The 19,514-nt window shown below is 41.7% G+C and overlaps 1 protein-coding gene across 1 annotated transcript in view; it reads right to left on the bottom strand.

Annotated features, from left to right (window-relative positions):
* Positions 1 to 18,286, bottom strand: part of LOC122550582 (cysteine and histidine-rich domain-containing protein 1-like) — a 45,176-nt gene extending 26,890 nt beyond the window's left edge. The window contains exons 1-3 of the mRNA XM_043691539.2: positions 18,026 to 18,286; positions 13,570 to 13,622; positions 4,912 to 4,968 (exon numbers count right to left, since the gene is read on the bottom strand). Of these exons, the coding sequence (XP_043547474.1) occupies positions 4,912 to 4,968; positions 13,570 to 13,622; positions 18,026 to 18,089 (174 nt within the window). The 5' untranslated portion in view covers positions 18,090 to 18,286. The remainder of the gene's footprint in view (positions 1 to 4,911; positions 4,969 to 13,569; positions 13,623 to 18,025) is intronic.
* Between the last annotated feature and the right edge of the window lie 1,228 nt (positions 18,287 to 19,514).

The following is a 19,514-nucleotide window of genomic DNA, read 5'->3' as shown; positions in this document are numbered from 1 at the left end:
GTTAAAGGGCTTTGGGGAACAGGCAGGAAAATTCAGTTGAGGCCAAGGTGAGACCAACCATTATCATATTGAATGGTGGAGCAGGCTCTAGAGTTTGAATTGTCTCCGCTTGCTCCTGGTTCTTATATTTGCAATTTTTATGATATGGAGGTGCTAGTGTGGGACTGGATGTCAAAAATCAGAAGTCACACGACACCAAGTTTCTTTGCAATCACAAGCTTCACTTGATGAAGCAACAGTGTTCCGAAAGCTTATGATTTCAAAATGAATCTGTTGGATATAACCTGATGTCGTGTGACTTCTGACTATGCAATTTTTAGACCTTGATCATCTTTTATTTGTCGCGATTATTTAAGGTCACTTCAACAGCCTGAAGGAAGGGACGGCTCATGCAGTAGCCATTGGGACTTTTAGATCCGATAGCTTCTTTTGGATGTGCGCTAGCTGCACTAAGAGGTGCAAACAGATTTGGGTCCCCTTCCTTTTGCATTCTTAAAAACCTTCATTTAGAAAACAATTTGACAGAAGATAGTGGTCATTAACTTTGATTTTAATTCTTTCATCTCTCAAAGCATACTTCTCCTCTCCCCACCCCTACAGCCCCTCCCAAACTAACTTTTGATAGCCTTTTCATCTCTCTACCTTTCTTTAATCTCCTACTTTGTTCACTGACCCTTTCACCAGCTCCCTAAATATTCCTGCTTTTCTCTCAACTCCTCCCATACTTAACCTCATACTTAACCTCATCCTCACAATTCCTCTCATTCAGTCACAGTGCTGTTCTTCCTCCTAACACACCAATTTACCCCATTGTGCTCCCTCCTCTCAACATCCAGCTCCTAAGCTTCTTTGCTTTCATGGCCCTATATGAATGTTACTTCTCCTCCTGCAGTAGAATTCATTCCCTCCGTTGCCTAGGATCCCTCCAATACCTCCCACAATCATAAACCTTATGTTCATTCCCTACCTTTTCACTCAACCCAACTCTCTACCCAACTTTTCAGTTAATTCTCTCTTTATGTTGGGCCCCGCTTGCCTGGCACAGTTAGGTTTACTGGAATCAGCCGGTGTGGGGCTGCTCACTTGGACAGGTATTGAAACTGCTCAGTCTTTAGTTAGAATTCTAAGTATTTGAGCAGAAGATGGCAGATTTTTCATGAACTAGTCACAAAGGATAGGCTTCACCTCTCATCACAAGTGGGTGCACAAGAAACGGCTTTCTGTCCTGGGGGTGCCAGGTTAGTGAAGATGTTTGTACTCATCAGAGCTTGAAGGAAGAAGTTGATGCTGCTGGGAACATGCCTGGTATATATAATTGGGTTTGTGAACAGACATGGCTGCTATTTCTGGCTAACCAAATTGTACTTTTGAGCAAAACTGGAGTGGGCTGAGTTGTTAATGCGAATTTATTATGTGCTAATGAATGCAAAAGAAGTTCCCAGCAATTATGGTTGGGGAAGCCAACCTGCCTGAAGAGGCTTGAGAAATTAACAGCAGATGTTTAATGCACAGTCAGGATACAAATTTTCCCAATCTGGTGCGAGGATTCTATGCAGTATCTGTGATTAGAAGAAAAGCTGTCTTGCCCATGCTGTCTATTCCTCTAATCATAATTCTGCAAATAGCTCCCCCTGTAAAGACAAATGATTAGTCCAAGAAATTGAGAGCAAATCTGGAGCTTGGTGAGAGGTAGTTAGGTGAATGGGGAGGAAGATATTTGTTTCCTTTTGTTTAGCTTTTCTACCATTCCTAACTGTAGGAACAGGTTCTTGCTCAACTCCGAGGAAAGGAGCTAATTTTGTGGTGAGTGTCTGGTCGATTCTGTTCTTAAGGTTAACACAGTATAAAATCAGGGAAGCTAATAAATTAATAAAAAAAGCAACATAAATAGCCTACAGACCCCCAACCAATAACCACCAAGATCAAAGTATATAAAACATCATACTGGGTACCTGCGACAAAGAGATAGCAATAATTATGACTTCTTCAATCTTCGTATAAAGTAGAAAAATCAGGAGGGTGGCAGTAGCATGTTGAGGAGTTTATAGAAACTTTTAAGAGTTTCATAGAGCAGAAACTCTGTCCCTGGAAACAACTAGACAGCAGGTTACATTAGACTTGGTATTGTGTAATATGACAGGATTAATTTAAGACCTCAGAATAAAAGGTACCTGTACACAGCAGTTGTCACAATGATAGCAATAAAGTACTGGAGAAATAATAGCTAAAAATCCACCATTTTGCAAGTCTCCATTTTGTAATAACTTAATTTTTATAATGGCTAAGCTTGGTGACCATGGGAACGGAATAAGGAATGCACGAATTTTGGCAAAGGCTAGCATTTGTCTCTTTCTCATGACAGGTGCTAACAGGCTGACAGGTGTAACCATAGGTGTTAATCTATAACTGACGAAAATAATGCTACATAAATCGCTTTTGTTTAACTTATGTAAAACTATACTGAAAGCATTAATTATCTGGCGCATATGCAGTGATGCAAATAAAAGCACATCAGCAGCCTGTTTAACAATACTAAAATTTATTAATTATCTGATAACAACCTAATTAATAAAGAAACATTATATGGTAAGAAATAGAGAAAACAAGATGATAAAGGATATAAATAATGCTGTCCCTTTACTAAGATTTAGCAATCTTTTATTAGCATGTATGATTGATACTCTGGATTACTGCCTATTGATCACTCACTGGCTTAATTGCAAAAAAGTGTGTTTTGTTTGTAACTTGCACATGGTCCGTGAATTTCTGAGTTAACAATAGAATAACCAGATTCCAAAAGGAGAAGGTTCACTTGAAGACTAATATTTTACACTTGAGGGCAAATATGTGTACATAAAAAGCTGAGCTAGTGGAACTGGACAAGCATATGGACATACATGGAATAGTGTAGGTTAGATGGGCTTCAGATTGGTATGACAGGTCGGCGCAACATCAAGAGCCAAAGGGCCTGTACTGTGCTGTAATGTTCTATGTTCTATAAGTGAATTGGCATACATGGTGAGGTGCCAACATAGTGTTAATTTCACTAGACCCGTATGATGGTTTGGGCCTTTAAGAAGGATTTGTTCTGTGTTGGTTCTCATGCAGAAAGGTGTTGCCAGTGTGCCAGAATATCTGCTTCAAAAGCAGTGGATAAACAGCTTGGAGCTCCAAGTGTTTTTTTTCTTAAATTAGACAAAGGAAGCCTGAGTGGGTGGAATCAGGCTCACCCAGATTCAGGGTTTTAATTTTGCTTCCAGTTGAAGTCTGGGTTTTTGGCTGTTGAAGTTGCTAGATACAGCTCTGACTACTGCAGCTGGAAGTCTGAGTTCTTTCTCTGCTAATAGATTCATAATTTCAGTATTCCTTTCTTCTGGAATGGAGACTGCATGTGAGGAAATCTGTTTGCTGAATTTGCCTTTGCCAAAGGCTGCTTATGGAACTTTGCCACATTGGATTAATTGATGAGTGGTAAACTATACTGAAATAATTAACAAAATAGTAAAGTTAAAATTATACTAATTCTTATTTTTGTTTATATTTTAATTGTGGTGTTAGAAATTGTGGTGTGCTTTGTTTAATATCTTCCATTGCCCTTTTTTTAAGTTACTAAGCCAACTTGATGTAATTTGACATATTATCCTGTGTCCTGTTGACTTTTACATTTTTTTGACTATACTGCCATATTGGACCTTGTCAAATGCCTTTCTCCAAATAGACACATCCACTGCACTAGCCTCACTGATACTCATTGCCTTCCTCAAAGAATTCAAATTTGTAAGGCATGATCTTCCCTTAACAGAACATGCTGAATATCTCTGTCTGATCCATGCCTTTTAAGTGACAGTTTATCCAATCTCTCAGGATTTATTCTAACAGTTTGCCCATCATCGAAGAAAGACTATTTGACCTACAACTGTTTGGCATTTCAAAGTCAGAGTCACGCAGCATGGAAACAGACCTTTCCTGAAACAAAACTAATTACAGCAAAGTCACCTTTGATGAACAATATTACCTTAACCACCTTTACTTAGCCTCCTATCCTTCTTGAAAGTCTGATACCTTTCCTTTTTTTAAAAAAAAAATTCACTTGTGGGGCTTGGGAATCGCTGGCTGTCTAGCATTTATTGCCCATTCCCAGCTGCCCTGGATAGGGCAGGTCTGGTTGGAAGCTTTTCAGAGAGTTGGGGCAGACTTGATGGGCCTATCTGCACTGTAGAGGTTGTTTAATTACTGATAGACTTTGGGGAGTTAGGATGTAAGTTACTCACTGCAGGATCCCAAGCCTCTGACTTGCTCTTGTCATCACTATATATGACAAGTTCACTTGAGTTGTCTGACAATGGTAACCCCCATGATAGTAATTGTGGGGGTTTCTCATGAGGAAGATTTCAGAATTAAGCATTTAAAAAGTTATAGCTGCGCACTTAGAAAAAGCTGAAAGTAATTGGGAAGCGTCACATGGTTTTTGAGAAAGGAAAAAAATCACATTTAACCAAATTTACTGCTGAACTGTATTGCAGGGTGGACATTTACTGTGGAGAAAGGGAAGTCTGTTGAACATAAAGCATCCAGTAGGTTTGAATTTTTTTTATTAGTGTTCCCAATGCAAGCTCTCAAGAATCAGGAGGAAAATAAATAAAAGCTATTAAATAAAATGCAATCAGGAGTTTATATCATATCAATTTACTTAGTTGTGCTAAGCTATAAACTGGGACCAGATTTCCTGTCAAAAATTGTATTCGCAAATTTTAGTTCCACTTGTTAGAAAATGAACACATCATCACAACAATATTTTGCCACACAAACATTTGTCAGTATCATACTTCAAAACTGTCACAAGTTCAAGAAGTAATTGACTTTAAATCAAGCTGCAAACCAGTATCTCAACTACACTTAATGTAATCTTACCGGAATATTCAAGAAATCTGAAAAATCTGTTGTGCGCCTCTTGCAGCAAGACCATCCCTAAAAAACAAATAAAAGCTTGTAAATTACATAATGAAGTATTTCTTACATTGTTATTATGTTAGATGTACCTTTTAAAATATTTCAGTAATTATCACTACTTTTTATATGACAATGGTAGATGCTGTGGTTCTGTTCGCCGAGCTGGAAGTTTTTGTTGCAAACGTTTCGTCCCCTGTCTAGGTGACATCCTCAATGCTTGGGAGCCTCCTGTGAAGCGCTTCTGTGGTGTTTCCCCCGGCATTTATGGTGGCCTATCCCTGCCGCTTCCGGTTGTCAGTTTCAGCTGTCCGCTGTAGTGGCCGGTATATTGGGTCCAGGTCTATGTGTTTGTTGATGGAGTTTGTGGATGAGTGCCAAGCTTCTAGGAATTCCCTGGCTGTTCTTTGTTTCACTTGCCCTATAATGGTAGTGTTGTCCCAGTCAAATTCATGTTGTTTGTCGTCTGCGTGTGGCTACTAGGGATAGCTGGTCGTGTCGTTTCGTGGCTAGTTGATGTTCGTGGATGCGGATCGTTAGCTGTCTTCCTGTTTGTCCTACGCTACATTAGTTTTGTTCATGCTGGGTATCGGGTCCTTCGTTCTGGTGAGTTGTTGTCTGAGAGTGGCTGTTGGTTTGTGTGCTGTTATAAGTCCTAGTGGTCGCAGTAGTCTGGCTGTCATTTCAGAGATGTTCTTGACGTATGGTAGTGTGGCTAGTCCTTTGGGTTGCGGCATGTCCTCGTTCCGTTGTCTTTCCCTTAGGCATGTGCTGATGAAATTGCGAGGATATCCGTTTTTGGCGAATACCTTGTATAGGTGTTCCTCTTTTTGCAGTTCTGGTGTGCTGCAGTGTGTTGTGGCCCTTTTGAATCGTGTCTTGATGCAACTTCGTTTGTGTGTTTTGGGGTGGTTGCTTTCATAGTTCAGGACTTGGTCTGTGTGTGTGGCTTTCCTGTGTACCTTAGTGGTGAATTCTCCGTTTGGTGTTCTCTGTACCCTCACATCTAGGAATGGGAGTTGGTTGTCCCAATGTGGAGGAAACACCACAGAAGCGCTTCACAGGAGGCTCCCAAACACTGAGGATGTCACTTAGACAGGGGACGAAATGTTTGCAACAAAAACTTCCAGCTCGGCGAACAGAACCACAGCAACGAGCACCCGAGCTACAAATCTTCTCTCAAACGTTGAACACCTACAGGCAAGAGACGCTACGACAAGCCAGGAAATGGGAATCCTGCGCTAACCGCCTAAGCGCCACATACGAACAACTCCGGTTCCTGCATGAATGCCGAAAGAATCGAATCCTTCCACCAAGTGTCAGATACAGACCACCAGTCAACAATCCACAAGCCAGAGACACAGCCAGACAGAACGGACTCAGGATGATCCAGGTAATGATTACAGACGCTCACAACAGACTTCACAGATACAGACAAGAAATTGCGCGCCAAAAGTCGTTAATTTCAAAAACCACTAATCAGGAATGGACCCGGACCATAGAACAGGCTGTCACCATAGGACAGAACAGGACTACACACCGCACTCAAAGAGAAAATGGCCAAACTAACACACAACAAAGAGGACACCACAACACACACCTGGGTTAAAAACCTCTCCCACAGACAGCTCACAGACACGGAAAGAACAATACTGGCCAAGGGACTCAACTACAACCACAGGGACGCCAAGACCGCAGACTTCCTAGCAGCACTAGAATGCACACTCAGGAACAATGGACTGACAGAAGAGACACAACAAACAGTGAGACAAAGTATCGTACCCCGATAACAAGGAAAAGACAAACACATAACCTCAACACCAAGGAGAGGGAAACACTAAAATCACTAAGAAACGATAAGAACACAATCATACTACCAGCAGACAAAGGCAGAATGACGGTCATCCTGGACAAAGCAGAGTACATCCAAAAAGCACAACAACTACTTGCAGATACCAACACCTACCAAAAGAGGGAGTTCGACCCCACCCCACAGCTCACCAATAGGATAAACAACACAGAGGAACCTACAAAAAAAACGGACAGATAACCAGGTCGGACCTACAAAGAATGAAACCTGAAAGCAACAACACCCCCAGATTCTATGGACTACCTAAAGTGCACAAACCAGACATCCCACTCAGACCCATAGTATCACTACCAGGGACACCATCGCACAAACTGGCGAAAGAACTACAGCAGAAACCGAAACACCTGATCAGCGGATCTAGACACTCTATGCAATCAACACAGGAATTCTTGGACATCATCAGAAATATACACATAGACAAGGAAGAAACCATGGTCTCATTCGACGTAACGGCACTGTTCACGTCTATTGACAAAGCCCTAGCCAGAGAAACAATAGCCAACCTGCTGAACAGACATAACAGACAACAGGACGTTGAACCCATCAACAAAGACGGCATACTTAAACTACTGGACTTGTGCCTCACAACACACTTCACATTCAACAACCAGGTATACGAACGAATCAACGGAACACCCATGGGCTCACCGATCTCAGGACTCATAGCAGAAGCAGTAATGCAAAGGTTAGAACAAACAGTCTTACCACAAATTCAACCCAAACTCTGGGTCAGATACGTTGATGACACCTTTGTAATCATTAAAAACACGGATATAGAGAAAACACACCGGATCATCAACTCCACACTCACAGGAATCCGATTTACGAGAGAGGAAGAAAAGGACAACCAACTCCCATTCCTAGTCGTGAGGGTACAGAGAACACCAAACGGAGAATTCACCACTAAGGTACACAGGAAAGCCACACACACAGACCAAGTCCTGAACTATGAAAGCAACCACCCCAATACACACAAACGAAGTTGCATCAAGACACTGTTCAAAAGGGCCACAACACACTGCAGCACACCAGAACTGCAAAAAGAGGAAGAGGAACACCTATACAAGGTATTCGCCAAAAACGGATATCCTCGCAATTTCATCAGCACATGCCTAAGGGAAAGACAACGGAACGAGGACATGCCGCAACCCAAAGGGCTAGCCACACTACCATACGTCAAGAACATCTCTGAAATGACAGCCAGACTACTGCGACCACTAGGACTTATAACAGCACACAAACCAACAGCCACTCTCAGACAACAACTCACCAGAACGAAGGACCCAATACCCAGCATGAGCCAAACTAATGTAGTGTACAAAATCCCATGCAAGGACTGCACAAAACACTATATAGGACAAACAGGAAGACAGCTAATGATCCGCATCCACGAACATCAACTAGCCACGAAACGACACGATCAGCTATCCCTAGTAGCCACACACGCAGACGACAAACAACATGAATTTGACTGGGACAACACTACCATTATAGTGCAAGCGAAACAAAGAACAGCCAGGGAATTCCTAGAAGCATGGCACTCATCCACAAACTCCATCAACAAACACATAGACCTGGACCCAATATACCGGCCACTACAGCGGACAGCTGAAACTGACAACCGTAAGCGGCAGGGACAGGCCACTATAAATGCCGGAGAAAACACCACAGAAGCGCTTCACAGGAGGCTCCCAAGCACTGAGGATGTCACCTAGACAGGGGACGAAACGTTTGCAACAAAAACTTCCAGCTCGGCGAACAGAACCACAGCAACAAGCACCCGAGCTACAAAACTTCTCACAAACTTTGGACAATGGTAGATGTTTATCAAATATTGAGTAGCTGTTTTATTGAAGCGCCCCTTCCCATCCACTTTGCATCTTTGCCATATTGAGTCACACTGATCCTGTTCTTTTAAATTTAATTGCACTTACGAGGCAGAATAATTTCTAAAATAAGAATTGCTGATCAATTATCAATAATACTAAATATTTCAAAAAAAGAGATCCACATTCATTTTTATTTCATTCTTGCCACTATGCGTACCTCCAAAGATCTTTCAAAAGGAGGACAGACATTGCAGCAGTATATATATGAACCATGTGAAAGTCGTCATATACCTGACCCCACATGAATTAGCGCTGAAAATGTGTTGCTGGAAAAGCGCAATAGGTCAGGCAGCATCCAAGGAGCAGGAGAATTGACGTTTCGAGCATGAGCCCTTCAGGATTCCAGAAGAAGGCCTCATGCCCGAAACATCAATTCTCCTGCTCCTTGGATGCTGCCTGACCTATTGCGCTTTTCCAGCAACACATTTTCAGCTCTGATCTCCAGCATCTGCAGTCCACACTTTCTCCCACATGAATTACCTAAGAAGTTTACATTTTTGAAGAGCAATTTACACAGCATCTGGGACCCTCTGAAAATGTCAGCAATTCTGTTGTAGACTTGACAGTTCTGTCTGCTTATTTAACCAGTATTTAATCACTAGAATTCATTAAGGAATACTGCATGTTAAATTAAAAAAAACCAGTGGCAAAAACTAAAAACAAACCATTAAACCTCTGTAGAAATTTCAAAATATTACTTACAATTAGTCAGCGATAACAACATTAAATGTTTAAGAGCAAAAAAAACTATTTAGTATCTAAAAAATGCCACAGAATTTTAATTAATATGCAGTTTAAATTTATTTTGTTATCTGCAGTTGCACATAAGTGGTGTTCCCAGCTCCTCTGCTGCCATAGTTTTGCCTCCCTTGCCCTGTGTCGAGGTCTACTCTCATTTTAAAATGAAGAAGGCATCAAAAAACTGACAACATTAGAAGACTGGCTGTAAACAACCTGGGCACGTAGTGGGTAGTTTATCCTACAATTTGCATCAATTGGAACAAATCTAATACCAATCAGAAGTTCTGGGCCCACATTCAAAGCTCTAACGTAATTAGAACATAGAACAGTATAGCACAGTACAGGCCCTTCAGCCCACGATGTTGTGCTGAGCATTTATCTTCATCTAAGATCAACCTAACCTACACAACCCTCAATTTATTGCCGTCTATGTGCTTGTCCAGCAGTCGCTTAAATGTCCCTGACTCTACTACCACTGCTGGCAATGCATTCCATTCTGCGTAAAGAACCTACCTCTGACATCTCCCCTATACCTTCCTCCAATCATCTTAAAATTATGACCCGTTGTGATAGCCATTTCCACACTGGGGAAAAGTCTCTGGCTATCTACTCTATCTATGCCTCGCATTACCTTGTACACCTCTATCAAGTCACCTCTATTCCTTCTTCTCTCCAATGTGAAAAGCTCTAGCTCACTCAACCTCTCTTCATAAGACATGCCCTCCAATCCAGGCAGCATCTTGTCTGCACCCTCTCTAAAGCATCTACATCCTTCCTATTATGAAGCAACCAGAATTGGACTTAATAATCTGGGTGTGGTCTAACCAGGGATTTATAGAGCTGCAGCAAAATCTCATGGCTCTTAAACTCAATCCCCCGTTAACGAAAGCCAACACGCCATATGCCTTCCCTTAACAACTTACTTATGGTCAGTTATGTACTTGTGAAAGTACCTATAACATCCTCATTAATGTGGTCGCATTGCAACCAATTAAAATCATAAACCATACCCTTGCAATAATTCAATCCATCATAGTATGAATTGCAAGTCCAGGTAGTCCTCCTATAACGCGATGGTTACGTTCTTGTGTCGTCCCAGATTATAGAAAAAGCGCTTAAAGTGTTGGCGATGTAATCGTGTTACAGCCAACACAAGTTTTAAACGTTTGCACTTTTGAAACAGTGTCCCCAGTTCGTCAATGAATTTGTTTTAACAAAATGTGCATTATCACATTTCTTTGCTTCTTTCATTACAGTGTAAGATGACACAAGTGAGGGAGCATTTGAAATCAGGTGGAGAATTCCCTCCTTTAGGGAAACTTACACCTCCTCCCTGGATGAGCACAGAGCTACAAAGCTGCTACGACTATGTGAGGCTATGGTAGAGGTCAAGACAGGTAACATAGCTAGGTGAGAAGATGTCCTCTGTGCAAGGTCATGAGAATTCAGCCTCTCATCAAATTTGATTTTTTTTTAATACTACTTCACTCATTACCTGTTCTATCTATTGCCATTTACAATAGAGTCATAGAGATGTACAGCATGGAAACAGACCCTTCGGTCCAACCCGTCCATGCCGACCAGATATCCCAACCCAATCTAGTCTCACCTGCTAGCACCCGGAACATATCCCTCCAAACCCTTCCTATTCATATACTCATCCAAATGCCTTTTAAATGTTGCAATTGTACCAGCCCCCACCATTTCCTCTGGCAGCTCATTCCATACGCGTACCACCCTCTGTGTGAAAAGGTTGCCCCTTAGGTCTCTTTTATATCTTTCCGCGCTCACCCTAAACCTATGCCCTCTAGTTCTGGACTCCCGACCCCAGGGAAAAGATTTTGTCTATTTATCCTATCTATGCCCCTCATAATTTTGTAAACCTCTAAGGTCACCCCTCAGCCTCTGACGCTCCAGGGAAAACAGCCCCAGCCTGTTCAGCCTCTCCCTATAGCTCAAATCCTCCAACCCTGGCAACAACCTTGTCAATCTTTTCTGAACCCTTTCAAGTTTCACATCATCATTTCAATACGAAGGAAACCAGAATTGTAATGGGATTCTTAAAATTAATATATTACACAGAATTCATCCCACACAACAGTCTGAAAAGCAATTTGCTGAAGAGCACACTTTTTTTAAAAATGAAATTGCATCAACTCTGTAATGCACAGGCCAAAATCCTGAGACAAGCTATTGATACTGCACAGTTTGCTGAATGTTATCACTCCACTCCCTGTAACACAGTCTTGCATTTCCTACAACAAAACTGCAATCCAAAGTGGTTCAATTCCATTAGTCCACTGTGGCATAGTGGACAATGGATCATAGGGCACAGATGAAAGAATGGGAGCATGTAAGAAGTGGAGGGGGAAGAGTAGCTTGTATTTTTCAATCATTTTTCCCTTTGATGTGGGCATGGAGAAAAAAAACAAAAGCCACTTTCCTGCTCTTGTATGTTGCATGGCATCCTCCATCAAGCTTTACCAAAACAGAATCAGAGTCACCTAGCTTCCTTGTTGCAAACATCAGTGTGCAAACATAACCCTGAAGTAAACCAACAACTAATTATTCGGTGAATTCCATTTAGATACAGCAATTCTGGGGACAAGGGAGACTCCAAACAGGTAAAAGAATTTAGTCACTTTTCAGAGAATCTGGCTTGAATATGGCTGTGGACTGATGAGTCAGGGCTCCAAGCTAACAATTGCAGATACTAACAGACACCAGTTACAAGAGTATCAGAATAGCCCAAGATCCCTCAGCAGTAATGTGGAGCTACTTTAAGAGTGCTGTTAAATAAAATAGAGCAAGACATTTTGGAACTCTATCAACTAACACAGCATATGGTAGCTGCATTATCGTGATATTAAAAAGAGTTAATTTGTTCATTGACCTGCAGGAAATTGGATGTCCCGAGGCTAGGCTGAGATGCCTCTAACTTACAGGCAGATTGTAAGGAATTCACATTCCTATCCCTTCCCATTCACAGCCATTTACATTTGCATCATCATCCTATTCAAAATCAACAAGAATATTGCAGTTGGCATTCTGACTACTCCTGTAGTTAAAAGCAATCATGTGAAACAGATTTGACCATAAAGGGATGAATTACATTGTTTCTGTAGATGATTAGGTCACTGCATTGTGTCATGAGTGCCAGGTGACTGTGAGGGAGTGGCTGGGGGTTGTCTTGTGGGCATCACTGACTGTGATGTAAAGAATTAGATAAAGGAAGAACTGTTTCCTTTGTTCAGTGTGATCTCTCAACATGTTTCACAAGCATGACTTTTTTCCACATGGAGTGTTTCCACAGTTTGTACTGTGCAAGCTTCATAAAATGTGGTTGTTCAACGAAGTTGGCATATTGCAGTTGCATCCAGTGTATAAGAATCTCAGAAAAAAAGAACTTAACATTATGACATGCCAATCCCCGATCAGGAGGTAAACCGATCAAATCAAGACCATAGTTATGAGGCCCAAATCCAAAAAACAGATAGCATCTCAAATAATAAGTGCCATTCTTTAATCAAAAAAGTAGGATAACTTGAGTCCTTGCAGAATTTCACTGTTGTGAGCAAGTGGGGCTGGAAATCCAAAACAAACTGGAAACGGTAATGGTGCAGACAAAAGGCTTACTAGTTTCTGCATCGTGACGTTCCAGAAAACAAGTACGCTGCTGCCTGGACACAAAACAAAATCAATTGACCTTCGAGAGGCACATAACATTTGCTCCGATGAGAAAAGATGCACCATAGTCCTGAGACATCTTAGAAATCCCGAGTCTATCATTTCCTATGGTTATAGCCTCATGGAATACTATCACTACTATTGTTGTTATAATTCTACTTTTACAGAGTTTGGCATTAGACAAAGCGGTGCTTTACCAACTATAAATTTTGGGTAAAGCCAAAAAATTAGAAATAATGCTCCAACTGCCTTATTGCAAGCAGCAATTTCAATGTGCACGTAGCCTGATTTGGACAGCTTTATAATTTTCCAGAAACTAACATGAAATTTTATCACTTCAGTTGAATCTCTAAAGATAATGCAAAAATATCATTAAGTAGACAGCTGCCACCAACCTTTGGACAGGAAACAGTTCAGATAAAACAGATTTCCTACCTTCAATGCATCATGAAACACAGGAACGCCAGGATGGTATGTACAAGCATTTTCTAAAAAAAAAAGAAAAAATTACATTACATCTTTAATGAAGTTATTTTAAGGAACAGCATTATTGCTAAACTGGTGAAACTCCCAAGGCATTAATCATACACAGCATCTTTAGTCTTGTATTACATCCCAAGGTGCTTCACAGAAGCAGTACAAAAGTTGATATAAAGATACTGTAAAGAGTACCTTCAAAGAGGAGAAAAGTGCAAGATTCAGGGAAAGAATGCGACAGAAGGTATCACTGTTAATGGTGCAGCAATGAGAACAGAGAATACGCAAGAAGTAAAAAAAAACAGATTTTAGAGGATCTACGGTGGGACAGAGAGGGATTTGAAGATTAGTGTATAATTAAGGAGTTTTCAGGCAGGGAACCTTGGAGTGCAGTATATCATAATCATGGAGCGCATTAACCTTGAATGCATTATGCTGTTACAAAGCCGCCGTTTCATGTCAGGGTCAGAAAAAATAAATGCTATTGAGAAAAACAGATCAAATGTCATTTATATTGTTACTTAGGTAGAGTCATAGAGATGTACAGCTTGGAAACAGATCCTTCGGTCCAACCCGTCCATGCTGACCAGATATCCCAACCCAATCTAATCCCACCTGTCAGCACCCAGCCCATATCCCTCCAAACCCTTAGAAAATAGTTCATCTCAGCCTTTAAAATATTTAGTGGCAAAGCCTCTGCAGGAGATTCCACAGAATCACCACCCTTAGAAGAAATTCATCCTTATCTCGGTCTTTAATGGACAACTCCTAACCCTGATGTTTCGCTCTCTCGTCCTAGACTCTCCCATAAGCCCTGAAGAAGGGCTTTTGCCCGAAACGTCGATTCTCCTTCTCCTTTGATGCTGCCTGACCTGCTGCGCTTTTCCAGCAACACATTTTTAAGCTCCGATCCCCAGCATCTGCAGTCCTCACTTTCTCCTAGACTCTCCCATATAAAGAACAAGAACAAAGAACATAACAGCACAGGAACAGGCCCTTAGGCCCTGCAAGTCTGTGACAATCCAGATTCTCTATTTACACCTTTCGCCTATTTTCTAAGGATCTGTATCCCTTTGCTCCCTCCCCATTGATGTATCTGTCTAGATACATCTTAAATGATGCTATCGTTCCCGCCCCTACCACTGCTGCTCGCAACACATTCCAGGCACCCACCACCCTCTGCATGAAGAACTTTCCTTTAACTTTTGTCCCTTTAACTACTCGTCTCTCACTTTGACCTCGTGACCCCTAGTAATTGAGTCCTCCACTCTGGAAAAAGTTCCTTGCTCTCTATCCTGTCTACACCTCTCATGATTTTGCAGACCTCAATCTGGTCCCCCCTCAACCTCCTTCTTTCCAATGAAAATAATCCTAATTTACTCAACTTCTCCTCATAGCTAGCACCCCCCATTCCAGGCAACATCTTGGTGAACCTCCTCTGCACCCTCTCCAAAGCATCCATATTCTTTTGATAATGTAACGACCAAAAGTGTATGCAGTATCCCAAAGTCTTATACAACTGTAACATGATCTGCCAAATTTTGTACTCAATACCCCATCCAATGAGGAAAGCACGCTGTATGCCTTTTTGACCACTTTACTGTCCTGTGCTGTCTCCCTCAGGGAATAAAGGACCTGGACACCCACATTGCTCTGAAGATCAACTTTCCCCAGGACTTTTCCATTTACTGTACAGTTCGCTCCTGAATTGGATCTTTCAAAATGCATCACCTCGCATTTGATTGGATTGAACTGCATCTCTCATTTCTCTGCCCAACACTCTAGTCTATATTCTGCTGTATTCTCTGACGGTCCTCTTCACTATCTGCTACTCCACTGAAGAGTATCCCATCAGACTCACCTGCCCACCTTATTCCTGTAACCCCACATTTACTATGGCTAATCCACCTAGTGTCCATGCACATCCATGGACACTATAGGCAATTTAACCTGGCCATACCACCTACCCTGCATATCTTTGAACTGTGGGAGGAAACCTGACCACCAGCGGAAACCTACGCAGACAGAGGGAAAGAGTGCACAAATTCCACCCAGACAGTTGCCCAAGGCTGCATTCGAACCTGGGTCCCTGTTGCTGTGATGCAGCAGTGCTAACCTCTGAGGCATAGTGCCTCAAATGAAACAAAAAAAGTTTGAGAAAATCAACAGGTACGGCAGTATTTGTGAAGAGAGAAAGAGTCCATGTTTTGATTCCAATACACCTCTTCCACTTGCCTTCCTCATTATCCTCCAAACTTGGATACAAGGTTATTGGATTTATGTATGAGAATCTTCAAATCCCTCTGTGCTGCATCTTTCTACAGTCTTTCCCCATTTAAGTAAGATCTAACTCCTCTATTCTTCCTGCCGAAGTATGAAAATGCAACTTCTCACATTATATTACATCTGCCAAGTTTCTGACTGCTCACTTAATGTGTCTAAATGCCCCTACAGACTGTGTCTCAGCCTCACCATTTGCCTTCCCACATATTTGTGTCATCCACAAACCTGGTGATGGGTACATTCGTTCTTTCATCCAAATCAGTATTAAATATTATAAATTACATCCCCACACACGATTCCTGTGGCATTCCAATAGTCACAGATTGTCATCCTGAAAATGGTCCACTTATCCCAACTCTGTTTTCTATTAGTTAGCCAATCCCTATCCATGCTGATATATTACCTCCAACACTTTTCATTCATCTTATTGTAGACCCTTTACAAATCCAAATACAGATTGCATCTACTGGTTTCCTTTTATCTATCCTGTTTGTTACCTCCTCAAAGAATGCTAATAATCTTGTCAAGATTGACATTCCCTTTATGAACCAGTGTTCTGCTTGAATAGATTATGTGATTTTGAATGTTATGCTGTTACATCCTTTATAAAGATGCTTTATAGTTCCAATGATAGATGATATTCTCAAGCCATCAGTCAAAGCTTTATAGGAAGTTGTACAGATTGTATTCTGATCTCTGAACTTTCTAAAGACCTACTGTGGAAAATAAAAGGAAATACTAACTCCTAGCACCAAGTGAAATGAGCCAGGAGCAGTTGTATTTGCATACTCATCCTTCATCAACTCCAGCATAATTTTAGAATGATATTTAACATTACTTAGGTTTTATGGCAGAGGAAGTATACACAAGAACAAAAATAGTTTGTATCATTTAATCCACAATTTAATTCTTCTTTGATGAAAGACACTGGTGTTTCTCAAATGTTAAACAATAACACCAGTGAGCTAAATCCTCCAGTCTTGGGATTGTTAGAGACCAGGTATATAACTGTGCATAACTGCCTTATGTGCAGTTGCCTGGAAAGTTTTAACTTCTAATGGCAAATTCGGACTCTCAGACTTTGAATGATTCTGTGGTCCTTAACTGTGTAGTGTTGCAGGAAATACGAGGACACTTTAACCTAGTCTAAAACCTGGGTGACCACACAATCATTGACTCTTACTCCACTATCCACCGAACAATCCTTTCAATCAATACCTCTGATATGCATCCTTACCTTGATTATTCCCCTGATCAGACCCATAAAATCTCATCACTTCCTTCACCAATTAGTCCCCTGATCTGACTACTCTTCTCATCTATTCACATATCCATAACATTCAAAGACTGGACTGGATTTAAAAACTTAGAACAGGGCAAACTGGAGTGAACCAGACAGATCACATGCTGCTGCTACTGTGGGATGTGAGGGCTGTTCTGGAGAAGAGTGGAGATGAGAGCATGATGAGTGTGACAGCATGTGCAGCCAGCCATTTGTTGCAGGTGAGTCTGAGGGACTACCTTTCCCGAACCCTGCACAATGACAGACAGTTGCCGCCACCAATTACCTGACTCTTCTCCACGACTGGACCACATGGGAACCTCTGTAAGATGTGTGCATGTTGTAAGAGGCGCCTGGATGATAGCTGGATGGATGGCAGGTGGGCAGCAAGAAGGCCCTCCTGAAGGCTCCCCAATGACCAGTGCCTCAATTCCTACCAAATGTAAATGTTAGTTTAGGAGAAAGCAGCTGAAAAAGTGGATGTGCCATGAAATTGTATGCCTCGATACTGAAACGGTTGGGAACCGCTGCTATTCTGAATATTAGTAATAGTCCAGAAATAGCTGTCAATCAGGAAGTGGAATGGAGGGAAGAAAGTTATAACTCCCAGGTAACCTGAGGACGTCCTGATGGTCTTTGAATCATACAACACGGAGGCAGACCTTTCGATCCAATCAGTCTATGACGAACATTATCCCAAACTAAACCAGTCTCCTCTAAAAGTCTTAAAAGGGGCTGGTAAGATAGTTATCCATGTGCACCGATTCCATCAGTATCGTGGCCCTCAGCATCAAACCTGGATTAAACATGCAACTCAAAGACAAGAACTTGTGGCTGCAACCGCCTTACCATCGTTGTTTTCATCGGTGTTGAAACGCTGTCCACAGCCCTTATTATAACACAAAAGAGACATTTCTCCAGAGAAGATACGATCGTCTACTAGTCCGAACACCCCTATGAAGGCGCAGTTCGGGAACGAGAAGCTGTCGCCAGCGACCGTAAACTGGCTCCTCCGCTGTCTCGTTCGCGGCAGTTTCCGGAAACACTCGGCCGTTTCCGCCCTCGTTCTCGAACATTCGAGTCAGTGGAGCGTGCGCAGAACCATGGCACTTTTTGAACAGAATGCGGGATAGAATGGTTGACAAAGTTAAAAAATCAACGAGGTAGAAATCACACAGCTTATAGTCCAACAGGTTTATTTGGAAGGATACCTGATAAGAACGCCGCTCCTTCATCAGGTAGCTGTTAAAGATAAACGAGAAGCAACAGTGGACCCTGGACTGCTAGAAAATCAGGCTGGAGAAGGAGTAATGGGGAACAAAGAAACGGCAGGTAGCTGATGAAGGAGCAGCACTCCGAAAGCTAGTACTTCCATAGAAACCTGTTGGACTATAACCTGGTGTTGTGTGATTTTTAACTTTACCCACCCCAGTCCATCACTGACATCTTCACATCACAATGTCAAGCTGATGAATAGCAGGCTTCCCAGAATTAAGTCCTTAAGTAGTGTTTGGGTTTCAGTTAGCTGGCTGAGGTTGATTGGAAGGGAAGCCTAGCAGGGAAAACAGTAGTGAATCCAACGTCAGGAGGTATTGAGGGAGGCACAGCAGAAATGTATCACAAGAAAGAAGAAACATTAACACAAGGCAACCATTGTTGACCATATAAAAGATACAGCTTAATGGGAAACCAGAGAATTGGGAAACTTAAAGACCAGCAAAGGGCAACTAAAATAAGCAATGGGGAAACAGATGAAAATATGTGTATAAGATAATGTTATAAAAGAAGATTGCAAGGGTGTTTTAGATATATAAAAGACAAGCGAGAAGCAACAGTGGGCACGACTGCTGGAAGATCAGGCTAGAGAAGTAGTAATGGGGAACAAAGAAATGGCAGAGGAACTGAACAGATACTTTGCAGTAGTTTTCACAGTGGTAGACACCAACAGCATACTCTGACTTCAAGAGATTCGGGGTCAGAGGTGACTGTACTGGCAATAACTAAGGACAAGGTGCTGGGGAGGCTAAAGGTGTGAAGGTGGATAAATCACCCAAAACACCCCATTTTTCTGAAGGAAATAGCTGAGGAGACTGAAGGTACTGGTGGTGATTTTTCAGGAATTACTGGCACCACAGAGGGTCCCAGAGGACTGAAAAATAGCTCATGAACAGCTCTGATAAAGTATGCAGTGATGCAGGAGACAGAACTATAGGCCAGTTAGCCTGACCTCTGGTTGGTAAAATTTTAGAGTTCATTATTAAGGATGAGATTGTTGAGTAATTGACAATGCATGGTAAAATAGGGCTGAGTTGGCACAGCTTTGTCAAGGGAAGCTCAT

Source organism: Chiloscyllium plagiosum, unplaced genomic scaffold (genome assembly GCF_037043375.1).
Source record: "Chiloscyllium plagiosum isolate Xiang-an unplaced genomic scaffold, Cpla_swu_hap1 HiC_scaffold_6, whole genome shotgun sequence".
NCBI lineage: Eukaryota > Metazoa > Chordata > Chondrichthyes > Orectolobiformes > Hemiscylliidae > Chiloscyllium > Chiloscyllium plagiosum.
The sequence above is the reverse complement of the archived record's forward strand: the minus strand, read 5'-3'. Positions and strand labels throughout refer to the sequence as shown.